This window comes from Varroa jacobsoni, unplaced genomic scaffold (genome assembly GCF_002532875.2).
Source record: "Varroa jacobsoni isolate VJ856 unplaced genomic scaffold, vjacob_1.0 scaffold_333, whole genome shotgun sequence".
Taxonomy (NCBI): Eukaryota; Metazoa; Arthropoda; class Arachnida; order Mesostigmata; family Varroidae; genus Varroa; species Varroa jacobsoni.
This window is the reverse complement of record NW_019213235.1, coordinates 96791-123920: the sequence shown is the minus strand read 5'-3', so window position 1 is coordinate 123920 and position 27130 is coordinate 96791. Positions and strand designations below refer to the sequence as shown.

The 27130-nt window shown below is 40.9% G+C and overlaps 2 protein-coding genes across 3 annotated transcripts in view; one reads left to right on the top strand and one right to left on the bottom strand.

Annotated features, from left to right (window-relative positions):
- The window catches only part of LOC111259454 (protein Skeletor, isoforms B/C), a 51205-nt gene extending 33146 nt beyond the window's left edge, over nucleotides 1–18059 (top strand). Inside the window, exons 2-13 of one of the 2 annotated variants that reach the window (XM_022831493.2) lie at nucleotides 5543–5756; nucleotides 6035–6303; nucleotides 7844–8086; nucleotides 11838–11978; nucleotides 12243–12590; nucleotides 12704–13063; nucleotides 13347–13613; nucleotides 13991–14101; nucleotides 14389–14565; nucleotides 14837–15033; nucleotides 15316–15537; nucleotides 15736–18059. In XM_022831493.2, the coding sequence (XP_022687228.1) occupies nucleotides 5543–5756; nucleotides 6035–6303; nucleotides 7844–8086; nucleotides 11838–11978; nucleotides 12243–12590; nucleotides 12704–13063; nucleotides 13347–13613; nucleotides 13991–14101; nucleotides 14389–14565; nucleotides 14837–15033; nucleotides 15316–15537; nucleotides 15736–15864 (2678 nt within the window). In that variant the 3' untranslated portion in view covers nucleotides 15865–18059. The remainder of the gene's footprint in view (nucleotides 1–5542; nucleotides 5757–6034; nucleotides 6304–7843; nucleotides 8087–11837; nucleotides 11979–12242; nucleotides 12591–12703; nucleotides 13064–13346; nucleotides 13614–13990; nucleotides 14102–14388; nucleotides 14566–14836; nucleotides 15034–15315; nucleotides 15538–15735) is intronic. The other variant, XM_086967911.1, reaches the window with a different exon arrangement.
- A 1329-nt stretch (nucleotides 18060–19388) lies between these two features.
- Nucleotides 19389–26157, bottom strand: LOC111259455 (solute carrier family 22 member 7). The gene is made up of 10 exons (XM_022831494.2): nucleotides 25599–26157; nucleotides 24836–24953; nucleotides 24316–24419; nucleotides 23650–23804; nucleotides 22221–22386; nucleotides 21718–21972; nucleotides 21289–21503; nucleotides 20367–20542; nucleotides 20077–20181; nucleotides 19389–19583 (listed from the first exon to the last, which is right to left on the bottom strand). The coding sequence occupies exons 1-10, from the start codon at nucleotides 25826–25828 to the stop codon at nucleotides 19452–19454; spliced, it is 1656 nt and encodes a 551-aa protein (XP_022687229.1). The 5' UTR covers nucleotides 25829–26157; the 3' UTR covers nucleotides 19389–19451.
- Nucleotides 26158–27130: the final 973 nt, after the last annotated feature.

Below are 27130 nucleotides of genomic sequence, written 5' to 3'. Positions count from 1 at the left end.
ATGATGCATGGTTTGCTTTATTGCTAACCAATATTTCATCGCTAAGGGTATCACTGTTGTTTTTGGCATGGCTGTTGATCGTTCGCGCCCCCCTCCTCCGTGTAGCCTCTCGCCCTCAGTTGATTAGAAATTTCGGGATCTTTACGTATCGGCTAGCAGAACTATATATGCATATATGGAAAAAGCTAGAAACGATAAAGGATCATTGAGCAGCGTTGCTGGACAGAATGCCATTTCGTCGACTTCCTTCCATAGCTTGGGTGTATGCAGCGTGTTTGGGAGCGAAGGGAAGCTGCCCGTCAGCGTCGTTGACGCGCCGTACCTTCCCTAATTGAACAAACAGAGGGAAAGCGTTTGAGAAAAACTGCATAGTTAAACACTCACTCGGCAGCCTCTTGTGCATCAGATGTTTAATCGGCATCGGTAAACTATCGTCAACAACAATAACAGTGAACGTACGTGGCGTCATCACCATTATCGGTGTGTTATTGCCGAAACATCAGCTTACAAACCTGACGATTCAAATCAACCAACCACAATAGAACAAAGGAAAGAAACATTACCAGTGATGAGTAATAATGCTTTCTTGTAGTGAAACATAAGCAGGTTTACTACTCCAACACAGCTTTTAGGCATTTTCAGACTGCACCGAACGAACGATGAGTGTCTAGGTTTCGTAAAACGTAATTACTGATCTGTCTGGCCAGATTTACCTTACATAAGGTAAAAATTGTCTAGGTGGACCTGACGTTTATGGGGCGGCGATGTCCAGCAGTAGATGTCAACTGTGCTTTTTTGTTGACTTTGACAATGGACAATCGTACGAGACACAGCACAATTATCATGGACCATGCATAGGCATCATGCGAGCCTTTTCTACGTTACTTGTAAAAAACGTCTACGCATTGTGCAGACTGGGGTGTCCCCATGCCCATGACGAAACCAGTGGGCCAAACCCGCATTGTCATCTCCGATCTGTCATACATCGTCGTCACTTGGCATTTGGACACAACTGCTGTTAATGCCGAAAGAGGTAAAAAGTTGACGGAGAAGACCAGCAGCTGCCACAACAACAGCAACTATTTACTTATTACGTGCTTTGTTGCTGTATTCCTATGGTAGTATTGGCCAATGGACTAAGTTTTGCGCTGTTTGTCTGTGCATCCAGCAATTTGTCGGGCTTTCCTTTTCGCTGTCACGTTTCAAGGGCACGCACGAATCGTCGTCATTATGGACGATCGTAAAAATTGGAAGCTTCTAGTGTTCCGACATACCAGAACAACATGACATTCAGTGGACGAATGAAATATTCTATTATATTTATGGAAAATAAAAATCTGCTAGAAGTATATCGGGCCACCCTATCTGCACCAACGGACTTGATTTGCGTTTCTGTCACGCGCATGATGTCTAATCCTATGTCCCTTCAGTTACGTGAACACTTACCTTCATTGAATTAGAACAGTGTTTTACTGACGAATTCATTGGTGGCGTAACAGGTTCGTTTGCGGATACGCGGTGGCTTCAGACACAAACGGATCAACGTACGAACAAATCCTCCATTGTGTGAGGTTATTCCTGCGCACAGCAAGAAAGGAATCCATGCCCAGAAAAACAAAGGCAGAAGATGCTTCTAGCGCGCACGCTCGATGACATATTAATATAGTTAAGCGCTTCGCATCTGTTGCTATGAGTTCCTCTGACTCGCGCAACGCTGACGCATCCCTAATGCTTACCAGTAACCCGTGCTCTTGCGTATGTATGTGTGTGCGTATGCATGTACGTTTCTGTCAGCTTGCTCAGTTGGCAAGGCAAAAGGAGGCGAAAACGAACTACTTCAAACATAAATCGATTGATTGACCGGCGCCAGACCGCACAGGCTTCGAACGGTCATTTCGATGACGACAGTAACAATCGACTGCCCTACTTTATATCTATCCTTTGTTTCGTTCTAGCTTTATTGCGCTATTTATTCGGTTCCTTATTATTATTATGGTACGCTAAAACGATTATGACGCGTTGCTTCTATTGACCGCGTTACGGCAGCAGTGCAACTAAATCGAAAGTACAAATCCATACTTCGGAAAAAAGACCAAAACAATATATGGAATGAATATTGCCAGACAGAGGTACCCTGACGAAAGATCGGATCTATGTAGATTTGCATAAACAAAGAGAAAGTGGGAGAATGGCCACAAACATGTTACCGAAGCGATTGCGAGCGAGACAAGCAGAAACCGCAAACTCGGCATTCGGTGTTGTTTCTAGACACCTCAAGACCAAGCGATGGGCACAACTGTGCACTCGCGAAAGTACGCGGGTGCCGACGGGTACAGGAGCAAAGCTGAATTGCCATTACGTAAATTACGCCTAATTCGTAATAGAAAGAGCCAAAAAGGCTCTTTTTCTTTCTTTCTTTTTTTTTTTTAAATTACAACGAGAATAGAAAATTCAGTTTGTAGTCAATGTGACGGTTGACATTTAAGCACCGAAAACAGTAAAATCTAAGTTGACAAGGCGTTTGCTAAAATAGTCAATTTTCATCCAATAGGAAGGTATATGAGATACCCTAGGGTACAGTATTAACAAGATTAAAAAAAGGTTTTTAATATTGATATTGTTTATGAGTTGGCTGTTTTGGCATCTCATACGTTGATATTTTGCTTCGGTCTGACAAAGTCAGAGTTGTGTATATTTTCGAATAGGATTTCTCGTGTCAACTATTACGATGACAAAACATTTGATCGTTCCCGTTGAACCAGCGAAGACTTCTGTAAATCGGACTGCCCAAATAAGAAGGAAACTGCTTTTCAGCCACGCTGACCAAATAGAATCACTGACTGGTATTGTTATCGTATAGCAGCAGCACGGTCTGTATCGAGAGCAGAGCGGTACTGGATTGACGACGACAAATATTTCAACCAATGCGTTTTGTGCGCAAAGCGAAGAGTGCGACCTTTGGCTTCTTTCGGAAATTATATTGTACATCGTCAATCACAGTCGTTTGTCGCTTTGGACGATCCTTTTCGTTTGTAAACTTGCCTTCTAGTAGATGAGCCCCTAGACAAGGCTCCATAACCGTGGTCCATCAGAACATAATGAGCTGTACAAGAGAGTACAGTGGTAACGGATTTGCAAGTATTCCAAAAGGTAACTCATCCAGTTAGTTTTATCTCCGGAGTGCCAACTCGAGTAGAGAGAATCAGCCCTATCAGAACTATCAAGCTTCGTTAGTGCATAATATAGAGTAGGGGTGTACATGTGAAATAGTATGAGGTGTTCTCAGTGATCTATTATCTATCTATCTCAGTGATGTTGACGAAAAATGACTGATCATATACTCTAGATTTTGCTCCGATTGTGTTCTATAAGCATTGCAACAACTTTTACGTTGCTTTCACCCGATCGGCTAGTCTATGCAAAGCTCTGAAACATACAGAGCCTATTGTGTACACTTGAGAAATTATCTCGATCCCGACGTAGCTTCAGACTTGTTATACGAATAATATATAGTAAATTCATGCTTTTCTTAGTTTAGATCTCATTGCTGGTCTGTAAGGAACAACAAGCAAGAGATAAACTCGAACTGAGCGAATGTTAGCTCTACGTCTGGGACTGGCACTAAGGGTTGTCTCAAAAATCCTAGACTGATTGAACCGGACGGCTGGCCGAATACAAATCCGTTATAAGCGGTAGAGGAATAAGGTTAAACGACATTGTCTTTTCTGTATAGGCTAATTATCCTGGCACTACAAGGTAAAAGCTACAGGTCAGCGAAGGCTGTCACGCGCCGACATAAGTGGTAATATCAAATTTTGCAGATATTATAATACACCTTCCGTAGCGTACGTCAACAGCGTTTGAATGAATCTACACAATTTGTGCGCCCGGAAGTACAGCGTAACTTTCAGGAAAGGGCAAAACCAAATGTTTGTATCAGCGGATTATCTGCAGCCATCCGTTTAATTCGAGACCGAACGTGCCGTGCACCCAGAATATAAAAGAGGGTAGGCCAACGTTTAAAGATCTTTAATCTCTTTTAAGGCTAGGCTTTATAGGGACTAGATATCTTGTTTTATCGCTCGTTCTTTTCTTGTAATCTATAGTTCAATGTTCAATTTTGCTCATCTTCATTGGCTTAATGAGTTCTTTATATTAAATTCAAAATCAGTTCGAAATCAGTGGAATGATGACGCATGAAAAGTTTCTATTTTTTACAGCTCACGCTAGGCGATCACGACTAAGTCGTACATTGTAAATACGATATTCTCTGTTTTGAGTAGTGAGAGAATGTACGCTGAGTACTATTTGTAGTGCGTACTCAGAACGTGTATGCCTGCGTACGGCGTTACACCGGATTCGATACCATCTATTGATCCCGTAGGATACTACCGCAGGATTTAGTAACTTGAATGTATGGCTGAACCAGTCAATCGACGAAGCAAGCGTTTTTCTGTCGAAGCGCGGAGTTAAAAAATTTAACTTCAGGACATGTGATGGTTTTGAAATTAAGTAAGCTTTTTCTAATAAACAACAGTTGTTCTCCTGCAGGCAACATCTGCCGTTCAATTGCTCCTTTTCTATCTAGCATTACTGGCGGCAAAATAATTTCCCGAACATACGCGAATCATATCAGGTTTTGCAGATATAAATCTGCAACCAGGTAAACATGCTTTGGACGAGATGTATTATGTTCCTGTACTAACAACCCTTTATCTCCTCTTTCGAGAGCCAATCATAACGGAACGCCCAATGAAACCGTTGCTTTTTTGGTATATGACGGTGTTGTTTAACTACTTGAGCCAATGGTAATGAGTAATCGTAGTCCATCATCAAACAATAGACGAAACAGACTTGAGAAGGAGCAATAACCGCGTCAAGGAGCTAGACAAGGATGTACGTAGGCCACAAATCATCAGCCATTTGTTACTTTAGACGGTCGTCGTCGGTCACCGTTTATTCAAATGGAATACTCGGACATTCAAAAGTCGCTTTGGCAGCAAAATCAATAATCAAAAAAAGAACCGTCTGTTCCTGTTACTTTTTTTTCTCGGTAAAACCAAAAAATAGATATCGATCCAGCAAACCGCCACTGTTAATTCTACTCGGCTAATTGTTATTGCTGCAAAAGCTTGTTAGTCAGTTGCTGTCAATGGCAGCCTGGAAATTTTGCTGATATACACACACAGGCGCCGCTTGTGTTTGGACGGAAAAACGTTCATAGATTTGATCAAACTATTATGGACTTATCTAATCTATTGGACTAATCTCATTGTAGACCTAGGCTATCCGCGCCAATTTACCTATACGCTAGTTGCATATAATGACAAGCAGAGATTTTTTTAATTCGTTAGTGGCGCGATGCTCTGCAGTATCTGAAAAACCAGCAAAGCGAAATTATACTTGTTATCATATCGATGATACGTTATATGCAGAACACTATTCTATCTATCTTATACGCAAACAGGAGCATATTCATTTTTAATAAAATTGTCGCACTAATAGCAAACAATAAATATCAGGTTTATTTTTGAATTTTTAGGATCGCACGGAGCTACTTACCATGGTATCTACCTTGGCGAAATTGGTGATGGCAGCATACATAAAGTTTCCGGAAAAGTCTACCTGTCCAATAAAAACGAGCTTCATTTAGTCGACTTCAACTACGACGGAGCTGGTCCTGACGCCTTCTTTATGATCGTCAAAGAGGGCAATCCCAGCGCGGAGGGAATCAAACTTGCCGATGAGAACGGATCGTACGTTATCAATGCAGCATTCGCTTGCCCCACATTGGTTACTTTTCCGCCACACCCTATCGTTCCAACACGATTAGTTACAAAGTAAAAGCGTAATAATATAAATGGTGTAATTCTGCCCAGGTACAGGCTCTCTTAACCAGCAATTCAACTGTCAGATACAGATCATGCAAACGGAACAGACAATTTATTTCACGTAATCGATTTTGCTTAGATGCGACTCAGATGGCTATTTTAGAATATTCGATACTTTTAATGTGAACATGGAACTATTGCAGGACCGCAAAGTTAAAGGGTTATCGCAGCGCGAACTTGTACCTGCCACTGGGACCGCACGACATCCGTGATGTGAAGTTCTTCTATGTGTTCTGTATCAAGGCCAATCAACTGTTCGGAGCGGTACCCATAACAAATCCACTAGTTCCTTCCGAGCAAAAAATTAGCGATGGAATTCAAGGAGCTCATGGCGTTAGCACTGGAGTAATTACCCTTAAAGATTCCCGTACTATGATCATTAAGGATTTCAGCTATGATGGAGCCGCTCCCGGTACGACCACTCAATAGGCATATCGAGCTGCACAACCTATTCAGCCAGTAATAAAATTTCTCTTGATTAAAGGTTTAAACATTTTACGTAAATACAAATATTATAGGTCCCGAATTTGGAACCATGTAGGCCGTTTTTGAGAAGCTCGGATTTAATGCTCGTGCCAGCTAGCAATAGGAAACAAGTACGCTGAGCTCCAAATCGATAGTTCTATCATTTCACTTCGATTTCCAATATCTACTATCTTGGGCTGTCAAAAAAGTATTGACTATTTTTTTTTTAACTAAATGGATCCAAATTTACATATCTCAGATAGTATGAGACACGTCGGGCCGATGCTGGTGTCATTGGAAAGCAATCGTAGATGCACTAAAATTGTCGGGATGCCTTTATTCAGAGTCGGACTGCGTTGAAAATGAGTGAAGTTTCAGTTCCGCAGAACCCCGCTATATTCTACAATTTTATTACGATAAAGTCACGGGCCCATAAAAAATGTATACTGTCTATGGTTAAAATGCTCTATCAGAAGAAGAAACGGCCTAAAAATGGTACAGCCGCTTTCGTTCTCGAAAGTTCGATGTGACGAATTCCTTTCATGGTGGTCGATCAATTACGGAAAAAGTTGATGAAATTATCGTGAAGATCGAGCAAGACCAACACGTGAACAGCCATCATAGCAAACAGCTGTAAACGATTTGAAGAAAACTAGCTACGAAAAAGTTCCAATGTTTAGATACTACACAAGTTGACGGAAAGGAATTTACCTGATCGTATTAGAAACTTAACAGAAAGTCAACAAACTCAAGTCATTTCTAAAGCGGTTGATCACGGGTGATAAAAAGTAAATCACATACGCTGCGCTAAAGCGTTGGCCGACGCCAAAGAACATAACGCTTTGTATTTGGTGGGACTAGAAATTGTGCGTTGCAGGCTGCTGCTGCTGCTGTCTGGCCAGATGATTGGCTTGTTAGCAACTGATAAGATTACAACAAGGCATTGAAAAAGCCATCGACCAGAACTGGAGAACAGAAAAAGCGTTTCTCTGCAGGGGCGATGGCGGACCACGTATGCCTTCAGCTACCCGACAAAATTTGACAAAAGTTGGATGGAAGATTCTACCGTCAGACTGCCATCGTTCCACATAGAGTTATTACAAATAGTGTTAGTTTAGTTTCATAAAGAAATAAAGAAATACAGTAATTGCTTACGAATCTTCGTCCAGGAACCAGCGAACCTATACAGCGATGTAGATTATGGTTTTACCATGCAAATGGTAGAAGTTCATAGATCAAAAATGGCCCATAGTTACTATGGTAATCCTATTTTAGAACATTAAAAAAATCTGCTTCAATTTGGCCTCGAGAACGGTCAATACTTTTTCGGCAACCCAATATGTCAGATTGTACCATACAGAATAATTGTTTAGTAAGAAAGAAGTGAAATTTGTAATGAAAATTTTCATGCAGTTATAAAATCATTAGTTTATGCTTTTTCCTTAAATATCACCTTATTTAACTTTGTCGAACTTGCTCTTCCGCAGACGCCTTCTTCACTGTTGGCCAAGGCAATCCGTCCACCGATGGCGAGAAGCTGCCCAACGAAAGAGGCAGCATCGTCAAGCTTCCCCGGTACCAACGGCAGACCATTATGCTAACGCTTCCGCAGGATAAATCCTGGGCAGATTATGACTATCTGTCCGTATTCTGCCATCGTGCGCGACAGGACTTTGCGCATGTGCGTATCCCCCGAGACCAATTAACCATTCCGGTTGCGCGTGGATCAGGTGCGTACCGGAGAGCGGCGGCCTCTGCGGCGATAACAGTAGCGGCGGTTGCGTTCGCCTTGTTCAGAAACACCAATTGTAACTAAGGGCAGAATTAGGACAAGACGAAAACTGTCCAAGGACAAACGCAGGCTTCGGACACAAACAAAATCCTCTTCTTAGAAAGCCCGTTAGAACCTTTTTAGCTTCATATCTCCTTAATTATTGTTGCTTAACTCGGTGTCTTATCCTACTTATCCTAACAATTGGATGAAATAAAGGTTGTCGGCGAAAAATTCGACGTAGACGAAGCTAAAACTTAATTTTTAGGAAAGAACTATTTGCTTAGGCCGTATTTCCTGCAATGAATACCTTTTTGCTTTAATGTTAATTTAAAAAAATTGTGATAAACAGTTACAGATATACTCTTGTTTATTATTAATGAGATGACAGAACGTCTGTTGTTTGTTATAATGATATCAATTACCGCCAGAGTTAAACGGTTGCTATAGATTACAAAAGACCATTGGTGAAGTTGTCTGTCAGTTGTTTATATGTATAAACAACTGACAGACAACTTTAATTTAAACACGCTGCTGTCTAACCACAGAGCCGCGACTCAAAAACAAATACATATTTGTTTTTGAGTCGCGGCTCTGTGCTTAGACAGCAGCGTGTTTAATTAAATATTTCGGTTGATGTATGAGGGTACGACTCGAATGCGTCTGCTGATACGATAAGTAGTAATGTTGAATTCGGTGTTAGCTGTTAGCGAATACAGCCCATTTTCTCAACTGTCCATAAGAAAAGCCACAGTAAAGCACTTGTATTCTCCCTTCTTAGATTTGAGGCATTGACATGGGCAGATATACCATGTGTCACTAACTAAACCCAACACGCAAGCCGTACATTGAAAAAAAGACCTCACTAAATAGTATTGGCGGCCGTTGCAGACGCCAACAAGGGAATCGCTCGAAAAGGTTCCATCATCACCGCGACTACTACAAAGGGGCCCAAAGCGCGTTCCGGCGAAAGCTCACATCTGGGCCAGCCCAGATGAGATGGCTCGCTTGTGTACTCGAGTCCAGCGTCAATTCGTACCACGAGAGAGAGAGAGAGAGAGAGTCTGGATCTCTTTATCCAAAGAGACCAATGTGAACTCTATCCAGAGTTCGTATTTTCATTGTGGATCAAAATATGAAAGAAACCTCTATGCAAAGAAACAATAATGAGTTATTTTGTTCACTCGGTGTCTGATCATCGTAAAGTTGGTGTTGGGGCTTTTTTGTCCAATGTGCATCTATGATTTTTGCTTGTGTACGTTTCGGAGAATGAAGGCTTCCTGGACTTAGAAAGGTCACTCGAGGGTCATTTTTGCTTTATCGTAGACAGATCAGCGTAAATTAGCCGTCCATTGCACCCAAAGTAAAGCAGATAGGCCGATTGCAACGCTGACGCATAGATAAGTGACAACGCATATATAAGTTACTTGGTAAACTAGATTAATCGGTTCGACGCCTTGTTGTATTTGATGTAGGTCACAGTTGACGCTTCAGCACCTCATTCATGAGTGTGTCCCAAACTTTTCCGTCGTACCTATTCTTTCCACTCTAGCGTAGTACTAACACCAAATACAAAACAGCTTTCTAAACTATCCATACAGAAAAAACAACACACAAACAAACGTTTACATATAAGATGAGCATGTATGAATGTCTTATACATATGATTTGAATAAAGTATCTTTTTTTCGCAAAATGCGTGTCCTCAATGTGGTTAGTGTAAAGGTATAACAGAGGGAGAATAGAAAGTTAGCCGTGATGACCCAAGTAAAATTAAGTTCAACAGGAGCGCACAAGGTAATGAATAATAAGTTCAGCGCTCGTCTCAACTATCGTTGACTTAATCTACAAACTCTCATTGCTTCTACTTTTTTCTTTAACAAGAATATAGCATGCTCTCTGCCATTAACACCACTGTTGTTATTTATACACTTTTTACTTCTTCCTATCCTTAGACGCGGAGCTTTTTGCTTGTCCCAGCAACTAATGATACGAATCAATTAACAAACATCTCTCTCCTTTGCCTTTACACTGCCACTTTGAAATGACGAAAAGACTCATTTGATTACCAAACTAGTGAGTTTTAGTTTAGTGAGTGAAATTTATAATACACAAAAAAATTAAAGTGAACAGGACAAAAAATCACTTGTTTAATTTTACTAGCTTCGACGTATAAATGACTGGACGTATAATTACATAGGTATTAGGTATAGGTATAGGTAAGTCTCAGTATAATCAAGATTCAGAAGCCTTTTTTGTATAATAGGTAGGATGCAAAAGACATATACTGCGGTTCTCACTCTTAGTGGACGTATCCCTTGTTGTGGCTCGCTGATGTACAAGTGGACGCACCATTATACCGATTTGACGATAATGCAGGAAGCCCAGAATCCAGAGTCCGATTGAATACGTTTGATAGCTACTTGAGCTACAAGTCTTTTTGTGTGCCTTGTACAACAGAAAGATAAGCACATTTGTCAATTGAATCTAGCTCGTTAGCATAGCCGGTGATGATTTTCACTAACGTAAATCACCATTTAATCACCATAACGTAAATACCACCCATTGTCTAAGTGCCGTAAGAGCACCAACATATTGTAATCCATCTGTCCATTATCGTCTTCTTGTTGTAATTTCTACATTTAATTTAGGACCATATAACATGAGCAGGTCCGTAATACTTATCCATCTTTTTATAGTGAATCTTAGGTGACGTACTAGATTAGTGCCTACTAACCCACGCATTTACATTACTAACCTTATGCTGGCAGACAAGGCTAGACTGTTAACAACCAGAGTTGTTCCCCCTACAATGACCGGAACCACAGCACGACCCACGATAAAAGTCACAACTCCTGCGACCAGGACGGCAACACGAGCCAGCGGTCAAAACAGACCCTCAAGACGAAACTCGAAGTTTACTTCTAAACCTAAACCTGAACTGGCTGCATTTAACGAAATTGACCATACATCTGAATTAATCGGCAGTGAGTGACGAAATAAGACGCTGAGCTTGAGTCGCATATACTACACTTTTAGCTCGCTACATTGAAAGCAATCGAAAGAAAATGCAAGGCTTTATTTTTGCGAGACATCTGATCCCGCCCCAAAATGGGCTTTATTTAGGTTGCTGCTCACGTTGGCGTGACATGCAATTTTCGTGTTTTTATTCGATTTTCAACTCATAGTGAACTGCTTTTCTATATCGCTTCACAGGCTGCAAAAGGGAAATATTTATTTAAATCTTTGGATTCTTTGAAACCATTCAGTGACTAGGTGCAGACGATCCAACATAATGAATTTTTACTTGTTGGCAGCATGCCTAGATTCTGGTCTGTAATAGGTAGTTGCGAATATAGTACTAGTTGTATATCCTTGCCATTATTATTTTTGAGAGAGTTTTGTGTGACAGGTTGCTTTATTTGTGTTTGTGTTTCGCTTCTACACAGCGATCCGCGAAGGTGTACCTAGGTGACTACCTATTCTTATGAAGTAAATCTTATACTATGTGGTAGAAGGCCTATTTTGTCTTCGATCGTTTTATAGATTCTTTTCAATTTCCTGGAAAGCACGCTTTTTGATGACTCGCTTCTTGCCAACTCTAAACACTGGCTGACAATAACTGGCTGTCTTCCATATTTCGGCATAAATGCGTTCTGCAGGAATAACTATCGGCTAATGATAAGCATTATCGTATACCATTGTCACAGGGCCGACGCCAAGTATCAAGTACTTCGGTAAACTACTTGGAGAGCTGCCCACTTTCGCCCATGAAGTTCGCGGGACAGTGTACGCCGCCAACGAAAATACCGTCGTTATCACAAACTTTTACTACGACGGGGAAGGACCAGGTTAGCGTATCTTCAGTTTTCGGCATGCGAAATGGTTGCATCATGCGGCCGCTCGACACTCACATAGATTTCAATCTATATGAATATAGAAATTACATCCACATTGCACAATCTGTTTGTAAAAATGAAAATTCACGGCAAATGACGTTCATTAAAATTTTCACGAACCGATACAGAGAGTTGAACCCTCTAATTGAGTTTTTTGACCTAATCTACTTTAGGCATTCGTTCTCAAGTTACTTTTTAATTGGCCCGATTTTTTAGATGCGCATTTCTGGGTCGGCACTACTGGACGCCCGACAAGTGCGGGAATCCAGGTGGCCAATGAGGTGGGATCCCATCAGAAGCTGCAGCGCTACCGAGATGCCTACCTGGTTCTCACTCTTCCTGAGGGAAAAAAAATCACAGACTTCAGCTACTTTGGTGTTTGGTGCAAACAGGCCACGGCGGACTTTGGCCATATCAAGATTCCTCACGATTTTTCCCCTCCTCGAGAGGTGTCCTTGGGACCAATTCCAACGTATGCTCATGGAACGAGTGCCGACGACGTCATCGTGAAAGACTTCAAGACCCTCTTCATCAAAAACCTCAAATACGATGGAGCTGGTCCTGGTGAGTAACTGCGGTCGCATTTGGAGAACACAAGGCAGATACGTACGATCATTAAGTAAAGAAACTGTTGTAAAACATATTCACGATCTTGGTATCCTTACTTTCCTCACCAGATGCCTTCTTTCTGGTGGGCCGGGGACAGGCTCCAACTCCGAGTGGCATTAAGGTGCCTGATGAACGCGGCAGCCTGAGCCGTCTACATGGCTATTATGGCGAAGACATCACAATCCGACTACCTCCAGGCGTGTCCGTCTTCGATATCGACTACTTCGGCCTGTACTGTATACGTTACACCGAAAACTTTGGTCACGTGAATTTGCGCCAGGAAATGTTAAATGTCCCTACTGATATCATGGCTCTCAAGTCCGAAATCCTGACGTTCGACAACTGCGAAGACATCATTCCCGATCACCTCCAGGTTTCCTGGAAGATCGATGGACAGAATATCTTCTTCAGACTAAACGGCAGGGCAGGTAGGTTTTTGCAAGGCTTGATAAGAGCCAAAAAGCAAAACAGTGTTGATAGCTGGCGTACTGATACTGATATTTATTAACGCAGGAGGGGTCGCCTAAGGAAGAGCCGCTTTAAACTTAATTAGTCGAAACGAGCGAAACATAGTTTTAAGAATTCTTCAGAAAATGTATACAACTTTCGTGCCTCACACGCAAATCATTTGAGGTTTAAGCACATTCGTGTCTTCTTTTGCTAGTTACATGCATACGTGTTCTTTTATGCGTCATTATCTGTCGATCTCAGATCCGGAACAATACATTTCATTTGGAATATCTGGTAAACGCGACCGTACGACGATGGAGCATGCCGATGTCGCTGTGGCCTACTATGACAAAAAGATCTCTCTTATCGTCCTGAAAGACTATTTCCTCGAATCTCGAGCGCAGTGCTCTACAAACGGTGGCGTATGTCCAGACGAGCACAATGGCGGCAGGAACGATCTTACTTTAATTTCGAGCGAATACAGAAACGGCATCATTGAGGTCGTGTACAGTCGTCCCTTAGCTACAAGTAGGTGGATAAGCAATTAATCGATAATCCTAATCGCTTGCTAGAAGTCCTCTTGCACACATCAGCAAAAATCTTGGTTCGACATTCAAATACTTCTTCTAATCGTTGTGAAGTATCACAACGACGCTTTACGACCCAGCTCGCGGATCTATGATACAAGTGTACTGGGACTTCACTCGCAAATGTGATATTCGCAACGATGCTATTAGACATACAGGTTTATGTGCTACAAAGCCGTGTAACAATAAGTACGGGGGTACTTTTCGGACTTCGCGATACCAACTTGCAGGACCTACCTACCACTAGGGTCGATCAGTTTGGCTCAGCTGGCAGCATGTTAAATATTTTTAATTTCCCGCTCTAAAACAACATTTCAGATGATCTCAACGATCGAAATATACCAGCATACGGTGACACGGCTATCGTAGCAGCTATTGGTCCTTGGAGCGATAGCATTATACTCAAACATACAAAATATGTTACCAGAGGTATGAGCATAAGTATAGTGAACTTTAAGTGCTAGGAACACATCATCATGTCGCAAGCACTCACTGATAGTTTTGATTCCCTGTTAATTATTTAGATACAAAATAGAGTACGTCGATCTAGTTCTACTTTTCACAATGGGCCGTGGCGTGACGTAATTAATTCGTATATGTTTGTACATTTGATATCCAGAAGTGTCGTTTGCGTTGGGTTCTTTATATCTACAAAAACATTGACGACGGTTCGAATCGTTATTTACACTATATGTCCTTATATTTTGCTATTTCAGATACAATCTTTATAAATTTCGGTCGTCCACCGATCAATCAGTGCTTACCTCTAAGCAATCGCAAAGATCCTGCTGTAGCTGGCCAGCCTTTTGCAGCAAGAAAGATTAAGAACGTGAATAAATTCACTGCCCAAATCGGGCCCACGGGAGGATCAAAGGGTTATGTGAAAATCACAGGTAGCTTTATATGTAATTGGTTTTTCTTTGGAAGACCTACAACTATATTGTGTGAACGCATGAAATTGTTTGAGATTCTAGGCCTGGTGCACCCAATTCCGGAGACTTCTTAACCATGGTACTGGGACGCATAGAGTATTTGACACATATTGCTCAATAATCGTAATGATCATTTCGTAGCAAACAATACCCGTTATAGTATTGGTAAAAATTTTAGCCATAGCAAAAAAATGGTAACGAAAATTCCCGTTCTTTTCATTCGGGCTTACAGGCCAAGAAGGCTGGGGTATCGCGTGGTGGATCAACGGTCAGCTGATTCCAGAGCTGCATGTAGTTCGGGGACACAATTACACGTTTGTCGTCGAAGGTGGTCTTGAATCGACAAATACGGCTAAATACCACCCTTTCTATATCACGAACAGTCCCGCTGGGGGTGGAGCTAACCATATTGAGGAACTAAACTCGGACGTAAGTTTTGCGCGCTATCGGGATGCCTGTCAGTGACAATTTGAACGGTTCACACTTTGCTCGAAGTTCATTAATATTTCATATGAAACCAGAAGCAAACATGACTTCGATGTGGATTCATGGATTAACTGAATTATACTCCTATATCTACTTTATAATTACTGAGTACCTAATTACTGACTCCAAATCTGTGGTTAATTAATAAGAAGCGGAACTGCCTAACCGGTCGTACCACTTGATATGTATAATGTTCTTTCGTGTCGTGCTAATGAAATCTTATAGAGCCATAAGGTATACGCTGGAATTGACATATCACCGGAGGGAAAAGTGACTCCCGCGACTGGGCGATACTGCGAATGGAAACATAAAACCATAGATCTGGCGGAAGAGGTAGATACGTTTGAGGAATACAAGGCGACGCTACGTCTACAGTGTGATCCTGGACAACCTGGTACCTTTTTCTGGACGCCTGATGGCAATACACCCAACACAGTGTACTATCAGGTGAGAGAATTGAGGAAGAAAGTCCTCAGTAACACAGCATCAATATATAGTAGCTCAGGCCTCTTTATAAGATAAGACATTCATCTTGGTGATGTTATACGAGGGGTTGTCCGTTCTTCCAATATAGAGGTGGTGTGGCCTATTCTGCTGACTCTAACATGCTTTTGCATAATTGCTTTATTTCTGCTTGTCGTTTAGTGTTTTACCCATTCATATCTGGGATGGAAAATCCGTGTTCTCAATGAAGGCGAAAACTCGTCCACTTCGCGCTCTGCCGGGGTCTCGTTGCTAACTGTCGCTCTGATCTTTCAACGGCTACTGAGATAATCACCGAAGTTCCGTGATGATTCGTGCCGGTTTTTTATTACCATTATTATTAGTTTACCTATATCATTTTATATACTATTTCTTAGAGTTAGATTCGTCTATGCATCCACAAACTATACAAAACAAAAAAGTATAAACACTAATAATAACGACATAATGTCAATTACAGCCTGAAGCCGCTCACATAGATGAAGCGCCCGTATCAATTTTCTGGTGAAAGAGATTTGTTTGCTGAGCATATCTTTGCTTTAAAAGCGTATAATCGACGTTTATTAACAGACATAAACAAATCATAGCAAGGGCTTTTCCTTCGACAAAAAAGCTTGGAAATATCGGTCAGTGTTTTCGGAAATTTTAATAAAAAATAATATGAGGGGTTTAAAGATCGTCCACACAACACCAAAGATTCTATTTGGACATCAGCTGGATACTATGCATCCGCTAACATTATAGTGCCCTAGCTTACGAATAGCTAATTGATTTTGTCTCCTTTGCAAGATATGGCCGTCGTCAGTGACGATTTTGTGCGGGCGCACATGTAAAAACAATGGGCGGCTGGCTTGAAACGCTTCTTACCTTCCCTTTAAACTGCGCTAGAAGATCAAGCACAAGCACAAGCACACCTTCCTAGACGTCTATATCCTTCATTTCAGTCTGAGAGAAGTGGTTTCATACTCAAGCGGAAAATCAAAACAATGTGCAAATGATCTGCAATTCAAGTATATATATGATTAGAAATGTTTGTTGATTTCCACCTTTGTCAAACACCTTGTATTTAAAAAGCTTTTGTATTGTCAGTACGCAAGGTACCTGATAAAGGTGAAAATCGATGAATGTAATTAGGAGAGTTTGCGACAGTTGAGTATGGGATATTCGGCTCTGCCTCCTAATTGCTGCATAAACGGATCAGACCTTAGACATCAATTTCCCGTTCAGACAGAATAAAAATAGCTGGGTCTCCATAACACCGGTTTGTGCTGTGTCTCCATAGGAAGGCATGAAGTGTGGCACGCGAACATTTTTCTTCTAATCGATCCCCTCTTGTTCCGAAACCTTTTCCGTATATATCTTGTACATGACTTTATCCATACACACACATGCCCATAACACAGCAAAAGATGAGTATATAATTAACAGCACAACCAGCGTAAATACACATTTGATATAGGTTAAGAAGGAGCAGCCGTAGTGCTTCTCAGTGAGCAACGGCGCAGTGAGGTGATGCCACCAGCTTGACAAGCGACATCCCCTTGCAGTGTCTAATTTTCTAAGGATAGCTAATTCGATGGTATAGGATGCGACAACTATTTAGATAGTTCTATATAAATATGCATAGCTAGATAAAGGATTGCAAAAGAACAGCCAACGTGAACTTGTGGAAAAGCGAAACAAAGCGAAAAGACAAGTGAGAATGGGGCAATCGATAACGGACTGCCTGTGCCTGCAGGCCCTGTCCCGCCTTCGCGGGTGAAGTATGATTGATTATTAGTATGTTGTGGTATGGACCTTTGACGACAAAATCCAGTTACGGCAGCAAAAACAGGTGTCCGATATAGATTTCGATGACCGCCTTCAAAATGGACCAAGATCGTTAAGCGTAGAAGGGCTAAGCAAATATGTTCATCTTATTTATGATGGTTATCGTTGAATCGAAATGAGTAAAACATTACTGAACAATGATAAATGGTAAATGATTTGTAGAGCAATCAGAAAACGACGGGGCTCGTGTCCTGAAAGCGGTTCAATTCTAATCCAATCATGAGTAACGTTATTATCATTATTAACTATTTTTATTATGATGAGTATGTTTTTAAATTTCACATTGAATAGGCCTGTGATAATATGTTAAGTTAGATGATCACATAATGTGTATGACTGACTCATTACTATGATTACGGCTAAGTAACAGACCTTCGTAAATACATTACGCGGACCCATAGGTATGTTAAAGCTGTGGTAGGAAAAAATCGTCACTCGACACTTGAAGGTTGTTTATAGACTTGGCCTGATTTTTTATCATGGCTTTTCTAGGACATTCATGTATTTTGCTTCACTCTACTATGAATAATGCTTATATATGTGAAGGCGTATTAGAGTCGGCGCAGTAGAAGTGCCATAAGTCCGTAAAGGAAATATTTTTCTTGCGTTTTTTTTTTATCTTTAACAATTTCCTTCAATAAATGATGTTATCTATAGTTAATCGTGTGCTTGATTGAATTCGGTAAGCTTGAATCTTCTAGTAAACCTGAGAGAAGCAAAAAGTTTTTTGCTTCCTAGTTATTTCTTAAATGTCATTTTCCTGCATAATAGGATTATGTACCATCTTTCATATGATTTTCGGGCACTTCATGTTCTTTTTGTTCCTAGCCTAAATATTCTTAAATGTACCAGCTTTCAAAATGCGACAATTTAGTATTTTACCATATTAGAGCAGCATTTGAGATTGAAAAATATAAGATAGTTGATTGAAACTATTCAACAATAAAAAAAAATCGATTTGAAAAAATACAATAAAAATTTGAAGATTATATAATAAAAAATTGAAGAGTAAAACTTTTTGTCAACAAAATTGTATTCGTAAAAAATGCCTGTATAAGCATTGAGCAGCTAACGATGTGGAGAAAACCTAACCTTGTTCAATTGTAAGCGCACAACTTTTTGTCGAAAGAGCTTCAGCGTGCAAAATCTATTTGATAAGAGCACGAAACATTCGTCGTCAATAAAGAGGCAATTTTGGGAAACGCCTTATTTAAAAGCAGTAAATCACTATAAGGAATTATGTATTATCTTCAATACAAGCGGATGTTTTCTACAACGTATAGAAGTACATACATAAAAGTGATACTGCTCAGGCCGTCAATCGTCCTAGCGCCGCATCTACTTAACATGACTGAGAACCGCTTGCGGAGTAAATAGCAGTGCATGGATAAAAGTCTGTAAAGAAGCTCGTTCTTTTTCGTGAACGAGTGGATTTGACGTATTGTCGTCGTGCCTACTCTAGTCTTTCGATTAGTTGGAATAACAGGAGACACTTTTGATAATAGGCCAAAATTGACGAAAATTTAGATATATGACGGAAGAAAAGGTGTATGCCCTGACGCATTTATATCATGCAACAAAGATGATGTGGGCTTCGCTAGAATGCTGTGATTGTTTCACCATAATCTCATTTTGCTTCATTACGGCTTCCTTCACGTTTAACGTACATTTTTCAACAACGTCAGCCTAGGCTATCTTTTCCGGTCGTCAAAATGCACCAATGAATTACGGTTTCATGTATCGTTTTTAGTTAGAAGCTAAATTCACGCCAAAGTTTAAATAGTTTCCGTCTGCTACCGCCGACTAAGGAACGCGCCAGTATTTTATTGCGGAAATAATTGAGTCGTTTTTACAGCAAAAATATTCACTGCCGGTAAAGTAGTTTACTATCAAGGTAATTCGTCTATCAGATCTGTGGCTGATAGATCAGCGTCCATGATTTAATGAAATAGGTACTATGCAAAAACATCATCAACACCGCAAGCTTCAGTGATGTAAACAGATTTTTATTGCTACAGATCTTAACGTTTTTTTTTTTATTAACAACGCTATGTGCGGCGAATGCTACATTGCACTTTTACCCCATTCTTTATATCGTCGGCTTCGTGTGTGTCTTTCGCCCTTGTTTCTACCGAAGCGTAAACTTCAGGATCGACATCGGCCAACGAATCTGGAAGCTCCTAAAACAGGTACATATACGTGTTCGATTAGTTCGGCAGTGTCGAAGGGTTTTTGTTGTTGGGTAGAATATTTAAGGCTCGATATTTGATAATATGTCATAAACTAGGCTGCTGTTCTGGTTCACTAGAGCTGCGGAGTGCCCTTGGGTGCATTTGCAGTCGGTGGCTGCAAATTTAAGGGTGACCGATTTACCCGACAGAGGGCTCACTGCCTAATTTAAGATGCGTCCAAATCACTTGCCAGGTCGTTTGATTCCCGGAATAAACCCACAGTGGTATAATGGTAAAAGACTGCAATGGCTGATTTTTGCCTAACGTAGAGTCCCTGGCCTGGATTATATTGTCTCTATTAATTTCTCCTTTTTGAATAAAAAGAAAAGCGACCTGTTCCGTATGTAACTCGATATATATTCGAAATAATAGTACGAATAGGCTGCGTCGCATCATTTCGCCATATACGTTATTACTAAGTACAAATAGTCAATTAACAAACCTTATTCAGCGTTTCTGGTAAAAAGAGGGTTGAGAGAGCACCCAAAGCAGCGATGCCTGCGGATACTGCAGCAGCAGCGGCGGGACCTGCGAAATCTGCTAGCTCCTGTAAAATAGTTGTACGCAAATAACACGTCGCGTTTATCAACCGGACCTAGGCTATTGAGGTGCTAGCGAAGTGTTCGCAGCTAACGAGCGCACACAAAAAAAATTATATCAAGAACAATTGGTGATACCAGGTGTCACTATACATAAACAACACTGGCTTTAAGTATAACTTTCTAATCGTACTTTGAAGAATGGCGAGAACATCGCGCCAAATCGCGAGGATGTGTACGCGCTGCCAATACCCATGGCTCTTATGACGGTGGGAAACGATTCCGACGCGAACACTCCCAGTGAGCAAGCTCCTATCCCGTTAAGGCTCTTGGCTAGCGTGCACAAAATCACACGCGCCATGAACTGATCTAGAAGACATAGAGATAACAAAATTTTACTTATGTAACCTTCGGAAGACAGTTGTAAATTTTGAAAATTGATTAGCGTGATCACGTGTGGAGCAAAATTTCATAGCTAATGCGCCTATGCAGACAATGTTTTCATTCGTTAGACCACCATTCAGACCAAATTTACTATTATAGATATATGGAATTTTGCTTTGAAATAATGCGCCGTCCGGGCGCACTAACTTGCGTTAAAATTGTCTTGCAAAAAGAGCTTGCTTGAAAAATATATTGTAGGTTTTTTTTATAGGTATAAATATACAAGGCTCACAGTTCCAGGTGTACTTTCGCAGGCCTATATGCAACTCAGAATTGGTTGCATCTCTAGAAGACATACACAATCAAAATTTTCCGTAAAAACGGCCAGACTCCGCCTTAAAGGGTGTTACCTTGATTTTTAGTTTTCGTTCATAGGGAACGTATCAGTATATTCAATGTGTTCAAGCATTTTCAATATATTTTGAGTAAGGTTCCGTAAGTGGATTCATAGCCATATGTACGTTCTGCTTTGAAAACCGATTTGTACATATGTAGTAGGACGCCTTCCTTGTTATAATAATAATAATATTTGTCCTCAGGCGCAGATAATTATATACTTAAAACGAGCTGGGCAGGTGTCAATAACAGCCTTTTTGATTTGAAGCTTAAATTGAGTACGTTAGAAAAGGAGTGCTAAACAGAGTGAGTTTAACTGGAAGTTGGAAACCCACCTTCGCCAAAGGGGACAAGCAGCAGGATGAACGCGCCGGTACCCAGAAACGATATGAACATGGTGGGTCGCCTCTTGACGTGGCGAATGCAGATCACAGAAATAATATCTGATGGTATAGTGAGAAGAGCAACAAGTGTAAAGCCCCAAAATGGGTTACCTCCCATTCGTGACGAAAAAAATGTTAAGTGAAACATGAGCAGACGATTCGCGAAGCTGTTGAGATGTCGAAGCGTCAAAACGGATGGATAAAAACGAGACAATGTTAGACAACCACGAATCCTACGATCAACAATGGCAATTCAACGAACAACGACTGTGTGTTGGCAACAATTTACTCACTGACACTGTATCTCAACAAAGGGGAAAGGTAACCAAAGGCCTGTTCATCCTCAAGGTGAAAGTTAGTTGTAGAGCATAAGAGACGTACTACATGATGAGAATGCAGACAGAACGGACACGCATCCTAGGCCCGCGAAAAAGGTCAGCATATGCTGGCTGGCCCACTACCGAATCGCGGGGTTTGGTGCCCTGCAATATGTTGTTGTTTTCGCGGTACTCTTCAAACATTTTACCGACGTCGACGTTCTTTAAGTTGTTTTTGCGCACGAGTTTCCCTATTGCCGTCTCAGCTTTATCTACATGCCCACTGGCCAAGAGCCAACGGGGGGATTCGGGTAAAAATCTAAAAGCAAAGTTTGTTTACACTTATTAATCATCTATTATTTGTATCGTCTCTCGAGTTAAACAAGACCTATTTTTCGTTTATTCATATTTCTAACTATTCTTTCACTGTTTGGTTGCTTCCAGGTGACTTACTTTTCTCTTCGAAAAAAAGGTACGCCATCTATCTCGTCTATGCACAATAATGTCGTCATCAAAACTGAAATAATTTCCTTCTTTCGAAACACTCTACATTAACTCTTTACTCACTTCCAGATAATCAAACACGGTATAGCGGAGGCTGCGTAAAGGATTTGTTGGTATATCCAGTTCGGCAGGAGGTACGCGGTCCATGGAAGTATCATCGAGCCAGTTGTCCAGCCAAACGAAGAAAGCATTGCCCAACTTCGCTTCTTAGCGGACAGACACTCCATTACTTCCCATCGGATAAAAACAAACAATAGCATTTATTCGCTGTTAGTTTTTCAATTAACCGTATTGTTTCTATGAGTAAGGTAAATACACTTGATAGGGAAAAAATGAAAGCATTCATATTGGTTTGTAACGTAAGTAGGTCGTCCTCTTCTTAAATCTTTATATGATAATCAAAATGTTCTCCATCACCTATAAGTTCGTTGTGCAGGAAACGGGGTTCTATGTTGAATTTAGATAGAAAAACGCACTTTCGGCATCAGCTTTATTTTACCTCTTGCGGAGATTAAAGGCTAGGATTTTGTAACGGAATGAAAATGTTCCCTAAGTTAAAAATTAGGGGGCAATGTGGACTGGGTGGCTAAGGCATATCATTTTAAGTGCGTTGCCATGGTAACCATGAGCGCATGCGGCTATGTTTGACCACAATCTAGGATATGTTACCATGGCATATAATTACCATGCCGCTTAAGTCCCAGATAAGTGCCATCCCGGTTAAGTCCTCTACCGAGGGCTTATTGAAGTTAAAAGTTCCGAAAGCACTTTTTAAAAGAGGTTTAAAGCTGTTTAAAACTGGAAGGGGTATACACCATGCCGGTCGGCTATCCGAGGCATCTTAAATGGGAGATGGCTCGTTAATTGTCGAATAAGTTACGAACATTAGACTGTTTTTCCGAATTTTATATCTATTGCGTTTCAGTCGGAGTGCGCTGTAAACTAGGTGAAACGTACAACGAAGTATGACATCTTATCCACTTACAGCATCTTGCTGGGCACCGCAAAATACGCAGCTAAAATGACAGACTTGTCGCCAATTACTAGAAGTAGTGCCTCCTTTTTTTACTATTAAACAAAGGAAAAAATGAGCAGCTTCGGAAAATATACCCAAAAGGCTAAGTTTTCGTTTCAAGGAGATCATTATTATGAGAAAGTGTTTGAGAAGGACAAGATACGGGCCTGTATATAGCCCAACTGTATTGAGTACAGTATCCGATCAGACGATTGCTGTTAACAACGAACAAACGTACTGACTCATGTATATATATATATATATATATATATATATATATATATAAAGAACAAACACGCATTTCTAAGAGGGAATATATAACAACTTAGTTTTTTTTGCTAGAAGTTGAATGAATTGTTGTGTTTTCGTTAAGTAATAAACCCGATAACACTTATATGACAAACTAGTATGTCTAGCAGCGCCTGAAAGAGCTTAATTTCTAAATAGAGATTATGTTAAGAAACAGATGTACCGTACACAATGACAGAATTGTACACTGGTAGGCTCCACACGCAATTGAAATGCCAAAACGTGCAACGTTGAATGACCAATAGTCTCGGCAGAAAACAGTGATGAAGCCAACGACGATCATCAGAAGCGTCGACCATAGAAGTGATTTGCGGCGTCCATACCTAACATTTGGCCACATTGGCAGAACCGAAAGAAAAATTGAAAAGCGAAGTTGTTTGTTGGTTGCTTGAAGGTACGGGGAATATTTAGCGATCGATCGATGATATTACATGTAGCGATTTCGTTCAAAGGGTAGAGAGAGAGTATAATGATCCGGGCTTACCACATTATTGCATGCTATCAGACTCAGTCGTGCATCGAACCCAAGCCTTCGAGTACGTTCGTCCTGCACTCTAGTTTCTCAGCCCTATGTGTACATTTATATGGCCAGCATATGCTGATGTACATATATATATCAGTTCAATTTTGTTTAAAAAGTGCAATTAGAAATTTTGGCAAAGAACAAGGAGCTAATTACAAGCGCAATATTGGATCCTACTGGCTTTGGTTTGGGCCCGTTCATAAGAAATGGTACATTGGCAGTTTCCATTTAATGAAGGCAATCTATGCAAACTATCTGTGATATAACGCTGTGTTCAAGCAAGCTGATGCGTGAACAAAATGTTCTATTACCTGTCGGCGATTTTAGCGAATACGACATTTCCCACCATAATTCCAGCCATGAAAGAAGCCTGGGAAGCAGAAACGTACCAGCTTTTGTCGCATACGAGCCCGAACTGCAGGACACCAACCGAATAGGTAATGATACTTGTAAACGTTAGTTGTAGCATTAGATCCCTACTTAAATTTAAATTCATAAATTTTTTTCTCGTGTCTGTTTCTTTGGAATCGGCTGATCAGACCGTATGGGCATTCAATGCGATTTTCTAGCGATGAAATGTTCAATGCCTGGTTGCCGCTGTTAACTACTACAGTACAGAAAAAAAAATTCAGAAAAAAACATGTTCATAATCACTTTGTTTCAGGCAGACGAATGATACGCAAAAGCAAACTACTATATCTTTAACTTTATGTAAGATATAGTACGTAAGACGAAAATAATAAGCTAAGTAACCTAAGTTATTATTATCAATTTAATTAATTAATAATATCAATTTTCAACGGAACGCAAGTGTGTACATCTACTACGTACTTCTCGGACGACAGTCCAATCATAGTACGTCGTATCATACTCCCAGATTTTGCAATTTTCGGTTTCGTTCAGAAATCGCACTTTGCCATTTTCTTCGACCCATTTACGAACCAGGCATCTGAAGGTTAAGTTGTGCCAAGAAGTTGGTTAGAATTCTACCTAGACAATATGAAACGATACGTATCGTGCATATATGAAAATCTGTTCAGGGGTTTAGCCAGCTAGCAAACTCTAATTGCCAAAAATAGCACCTATGCCACTGACGATTATAGACAATGAGCCGTACAGATGTAGCGCAATAGCAATCTAATACCGTGGTAGCGTATGCGGTACGTCAGAATTTAGCGACAAGTTGATTTGTTGGAGACGAAGATCACAATGACGGCTACGAGTTAATATATCTACAGATAAATAGATCCGTTACTTCAGTCTGGTAGATACGATATGCTTCGAATTTTAGTTAGTCTGAAGCTAGCAACATTTCTGAAATGCATACTAAAGCATGGTTCGTGTTCCGAGTATAATGATCTTTGCCCCTAACAAAGCAGTCGATGCTGAAAGTCTCAGACGCAAAACTCGAAGCAATTAGGCATACGTAAGTTACATAGTAATCAAAGTTCTACCAAACCAGCACTAGACATCAAACGTTAACAAATCTCTGTTACCTTCGGGTTGCGCGTAGATTATCCTTCGATGCATACGTTACGACAATAATTCTGTTAATAGTAGATGTGTATAATTGGAAGCGTTAAACGTTATTTACCTGCTGAACTTATTTTGAACAACTGGTATAGCCTGTCGTTTCCATTCATCGACCGAGAACTTTTCGACAAATTGTGCCGGCCGGGCGCACCAGTGATCTTGTTTCGAGGGCGCGGCAAACGATAGAAATAAAATGTGAAATTCAAGTGGCCACGATCGAAGAATGATCAGTAGAAACACCGGAATCTGCCACGGCCCGATCTTGTCCACAAGAGCGTTTACATCAACCATTGCTTACTTCGGAGGTGGGCGTACCTTAAGACAAAGTACTTTACTCTTTCCCTAATCAAGTCAACTTTTTTGAACACCTGCAGTACGCGCGCTGTTGCTTTTCGACTGCTATTCGACCCACCGAGTCATGGTCAGTTGTGTATGTACGTCGTTCCTTCGCGTGATTCCATCCAGAGCGTGAGTCTCTTGCCATTGTCGTAAACCAGCAACCGTCGAGGGCAATTGCCGCGAGCAAGTGAGCGCTATTCGTCCGATAGACACGTCTGCCACTTGTTGCTTCCATATCGAGGTAGCGTGACTAGAGGCTATGCTAGCTACGTCTTGTCTCCTTGTACCGTAATAGTCTACTTATCTTCTCTCTAGAGCGCCATCGGATGTTCACTGCTTCCAGTCAAACCAACAAACGATTTCCGGTAACTAGCTATCATTATTGAGCATAGGCTGGTGCGAAGCTGTTGTCTCGTGGGTGGTAGAGGCCTCTCATTGTATACGCGTTCAATGTCCAATAACCATGACAGGCCGAATCTTTTGCCAACAGAGATAACCTAATTGTTTGTATAGGCGATAAACTCGAGCAATCAGCTTAAGTCGTGACCTATCTAACGAGGTTTCCGGCTGGGAGAACGAATATAATTTTTATATGTAACTGCTCATTTTGGTAAAGGTTACATGAATCGAGCAAATAGGAGATCGTATTCTGGAACCGTTGTATCGCGGTTACTTTGCAAAAGCGGCACTCGTCCTGTAATAGGCACGATAGATTATTTGGCTGACACTTGATTCAGATGGATAAGTTTCTACAAAAAAAAACTCGTCCACCCGCAGGGGACTGCCCCTAATATATCAGAGCGCAGTTTCACCATTTTAAAATCGACACACGAGAATGTGTAAGCTGTTGAGATCGTGTATGGAATAGACAAGCAATCCGCTAGATAAGATCGCTTATCTAGTTCCAGCTCGCCTCAGTCGGCCAAAAAGAAGCATACGGAGGAGCACCAGTGGCGTAGCTTGATCAGCAGGACGCGCCAGGGAAATGCGAACAAGAGCTGTCATTCTTTTAGCAAAATTCAAGTTAGCTCCTATTTCATTAAAGTTGTCGTAATCACTATTATGGTCACGGGGTCCCTACGAAGAGCATCAACAAGATAAATGATGTCCTAAAAATTTCCGTCTTAACAAAGGTCCAAACTTTTATGTATAATAAACAGCTGGACCAAATAATCGTGAGAAATGTGTTAAGTTTATACTCTAGCTAGAGCTCTAGGAATCAGTGTGTCAGTTCCGGCGAGTAATTCCAGTGGA